Source organism: Babesia bigemina, scaffold Bbigscaff_73784 (genome assembly GCF_000981445.1).
Source record: "Babesia bigemina genome assembly Bbig001, scaffold Bbigscaff_73784".
Classification (NCBI taxonomy): domain Eukaryota; phylum Apicomplexa; class Aconoidasida; order Piroplasmida; family Babesiidae; genus Babesia; species Babesia bigemina.
This window is the reverse complement of record NW_012237302.1, coordinates 1-4,149: the sequence shown is the minus strand read 5'-3', so window position 1 is coordinate 4,149 and position 4,149 is coordinate 1. Positions and strand designations below refer to the sequence as shown.

The window sequence follows — 4,149 nt, the reverse complement described above, 5'->3', positions numbered from 1 at the left end:
TATTGGAGAGCTGAAAAAACAAGATTTTGCGAAGGCTACAGCGCAGTGGTTGAGACATAATATGGAACAGGTCATTAAAAATATGACGGGAATCAAGCCTTTTAGTAATGCTTATGATCTTTTCGATATGACCAGATATACAAATGGCGCCTCCAAGCTTATGGAGTATTACGCAGACCTGGGACCACATTTCACATACAATCTCTTTCCATACGGATTCACGTTTGAGAGCATCAGCTTTGGACAGATGGCTGCACCGTATGAGGGTTTGAAACACGACTGGGAAAGTGTAATCAAGACGCTTACTGGCAGCGATGAAAATGGTGGGCTAAAAAAACTTAAAACGATTTTGGATGGTGAGAAATGTACTCCAGCTCCGCCTCCAAAACCACGACCTAGGCCGGCGCCTGCGCCTAGGCCCCCGAGACCTGCCAGACCTGCGCCACCACCCAAGCCCACAACAGGTAACTCATCCGGAGCTCAAGGTTTCAGAGGAGCCGGAGGGAATCGAAATAGCGGAAATGGCGGCCAGATGGAGTCTGGTGCGAGACGGGTAAAAGGAAGTGGAGGGGCAGGGTATCGCAGGGGAAGTGGCGCCCAACGTAGCGCCACTCAAGTGAAATCAGTGGCTCAGAGTCGTACAGCTTCCAGGCTTTCCCATGTTCAAGCTTCATCAGCTCAAAAAGCTGCTCAACCTCAAAATGCTGATAACTCTTCCAGTCAACAAGTGGCGGGACCTCAACAGCTCGTAGAAATTAAAGCGCCTCCAGCGCCAAGTGTTTCAGTGAGTCGAAATCATGCTACATCGTCGACAACAACAGTTCAAGAGCCTGACATTCCATCTGTCAGTCCCCAAGAAAAACCAGGCCATATCGCCTCATCTCATACTCCCGCTACTCCTGGGCGCAGCGGCACCTCCGGTGATTCAAATGACCAGGCGCGTAGTTCAAATCCTTTTGTTCAACCAGGTGTGTCGGTGTCTTCTTCTGTATCGAACCCCCCGAATGGTCAAACCTTGCCGACCGATAGAGTTGTCTCGAGTGCCGCTGCTATACATCCCACAACTCATCGAGCTGCTTCGGATGGCGGTGATGGCATAGGAGGGAATGGTACGGCAGGGGAGATGGGTAGTACTGGGGGATCAGATTCTACAGGTAGTTCTACGTCCCTACCGCACCCTCCTCCCCCAGCACAGCTAGAACCCTTACCTGCTAGCCACGATGTTACTGCAGTTCCTGAACTACCCAAGGAAGTGGTTCCGGAGAAGAAAGTTACCGTTATTAAAGCGCCAGAGCCTATTACGCCTAAAATAGCTGAAGGAACTAATAAACTTGAGGGTACACCCATCCACGGCGGCACACTTGGAGTAAATCCGATGCAGGACAATAATCAAAATACGGAAAAGTCTCCCAGCCCGGTAGTTGTAACCTCTGTTCAAGTTGTGTCTCCTGGTAGCGATCATCAGAACCCGCAAGGGTCTGAAGCTGATCAAAGCCCTCATGCAGTTGGTGGTAACGATTCTGTTGCATCTTCTGACTCATCAGTTCAAGATCCTGTTCTGACGCAACAGCATGTTACTCAATCGACGTATATGTCTCAATCCCCGAGCTCTCCCTCCAGTGCTGCAACACCTGAAGTAACTGGCACGCAAGGTGACCTCGGCGCGGATATATCAGCAGTGGTTCAGCCGGCTTTACAGACTGTTGCACCTCCAGATGCCGTAGACACTCCGACGTTGACTGTTGAACCTCAAGTTCAGCCAGCGCATTCGCCGACAGCTTCTTCCCGCAGTTCTGCAGCCCCTGCACCCCCTGTTCCTCTAGGTGATCCGGGTGGGAGTTCACAGGGTGATGCTTCTTCAGGTCGACAGCCTGCTGTCTCTACAGACACTCTTGTCACTCAATCCCCAAGTGTAACAGAATCAGTATTTCAGCCTTCGAGTGTCCTTGCTCCCTCTGGTTCCTCTAGTCCGGATAGTAATCAGGGGTCTTCTCAACACGGTCAACAAAATGGATTAAGTTCTACGACCACATCAGACACCGGCACAACCATGAAATTACCTGGCCAGGGCGTTGATCCTGGAAGTGGGGAGGCGGCAGGCGGTACGGATGGCCATTCCCAGGACAATTTAGATTCTCAACCTCATGCGCAATCGCCCAATCCAAGTGATCTAGTCGCAGCCCGTACATCGTCACTTGGTGGTGGTTCACCGCTTAGTCCGGCCCTTACACTCCAATCGTCGCCTCAAGGAAATTCAAATGATCAAAGTGCAGGTACAAGCGACGAAAGCACTACAACGGTTTCACAATATGATGCTTCAGCATCAGCGGGTGGAGCTGATGCTGCAGGAAAACAAGCTCAACAAAGTGTTGACAATAATGATAATGCGTCGCAAGGCCAGCCAGGTCCGACGCTGTCTGTTCCTACGCCACCTCCCCCCAGTGCTCCAGAACCCACCACTGCTGATACGCCAAGTGACAGCGATACCGGTTCAAAAAACAATAGTACCCTAACTCAAGAGCCTGCTTTACCTCAAGGTTCAGGTGTTCAACCTCCAGGGTCCTCGTCATCTGAAATCTCTGATAGTGATAGTGATCCAGTCGCACCGGGGTCCAACGGTGATCAAGGGAGTCCCGGCGCAGGGACTCTGCAGCCATCGCCACAGCCAGGTCACTCAGATCCACAGGGTGTTAAACAAGAACCCACACAAGCGACTTCCTCCCCAGACTCCGCTACCAGCCCTACTACAATCCCTGCCCCAAGTTCTCAGCCAGGTAAGGCAGATGGCGGGGATCAGGGTCTAAAGAGCAACTCGAATCCAGCTCAACCGGATGTTACCTCTCAAGCCGCTGCGCTCAGTCAACTTGCAAGTGTTTCAGACTCAGTTTCTTCTCCATATGGCACCCTTAGTTCAGCTACGGTTCAGCAACCTAATGCCCAGTTGGCTGCTCAAGATAATCAACAAAGTGCTCACGGCTCACACCAAAGTTTAAGCGCCACAAAGATGAGTGCGCCACCTGTACAGTCTTCCGATTCAGATGTCAATGACGTTTCTGGAGTGGTTGGGGCGAGTTCAATAGTTCAGCCGCCGGATCCGAACATAGAAATTTCATTCGAAGTTGGGAAGTTCGATGATACTTTAAGCGACGCAAATTCCAATGCACTACAGGATCAGGCAACCAACAAAGCTCCGAATGTCATCTTCGATATAATTAAGCCGACTTTTGCAAATTATGGCGAAGATTCTCCGGCAACTCCATCATTGACCCCACCCGTCGGTCTTCATCGAGACTACGATGCAATTAATGATGTGTCGGATGAAACAAAGGAAACGCGATCTAATACGGAAGACAGTGTGGATCTATTCATAGATGTGCTGAAGCATCCCCCGTCCCAGCCTTTAGCGGAGTATGATCCTGAATATATCCATGCTGCGCCGAAATTAGGGCGCCCTAAAGTTGACGATTTAGATGATCTTGCGCTGAAGGATGCTGAGGGTGCAAAAATGTATACCCCCCTGGCCGTGTTTCCCGGGCAATCCCCGTTTGATGACAACCCAAACGTCTGCCAAGCTCCCTGGTACGTCCCCGAGCATTCCAAAAATCTCATCCCTCCGATCGTAACCCCTCCCCCAGTCACCGATCATCTGCATTCTCCCAAAACGGTCCGAGAAATGCTCTATTGGCTGGTCGGCGTTGTCGAATTAGGGTACATTGGTTTTATTCGGAAGCATGTTGATGTAGTTTTGGATGATGTTAATACGGACTCCTTCCTGCCTACTAATGTGCTCTTAGTCACCAGGAATCTTACAACCGTCACCTCACACGAGATCTCCCAAACCCTCACCGCGGCGTGTCACTATGCGGCTAAAGTTCTACACAGGCTTAAACATAGAGACGTTTCGAACGAGACTTCAATTCCCGAGTTCAATGCAGAGTATCGCAATTATTATTACTCCTCTGACCCCGACGGGCTTCTCTGCCAGCTGCGTGACTATGTCTACGCCGCGCACCACCAGTTGATGTTCCTAAGGTCGCAATGTGGTCGCGATAAATTCCGTGGTGGGTGGAAGAGTTATGAGTATAGCAGTGGTATCAAGGAGCAATCTCCCCTCCAGGCGTTCCTGACCGACAGCTGGGACTCCACCTT

The 4,149-nt window shown here is 50.9% G+C and overlaps 1 protein-coding gene across 1 annotated transcript; it reads left to right on the top strand.

Annotated features, from left to right (window-relative positions):
• Window positions 1-61: 61 nt before the first annotated feature.
• On the top strand, window positions 62-4,149 carry BBBOND_0005100 (hypothetical protein, conserved; the record flags this gene model as incomplete). The annotated part of the gene is made up of 1 exon (XM_012915339.1): window positions 62-4,149. A coding segment is annotated over one exon (4,088 nt), but the record flags the coding sequence as incomplete, so codon positions are not given.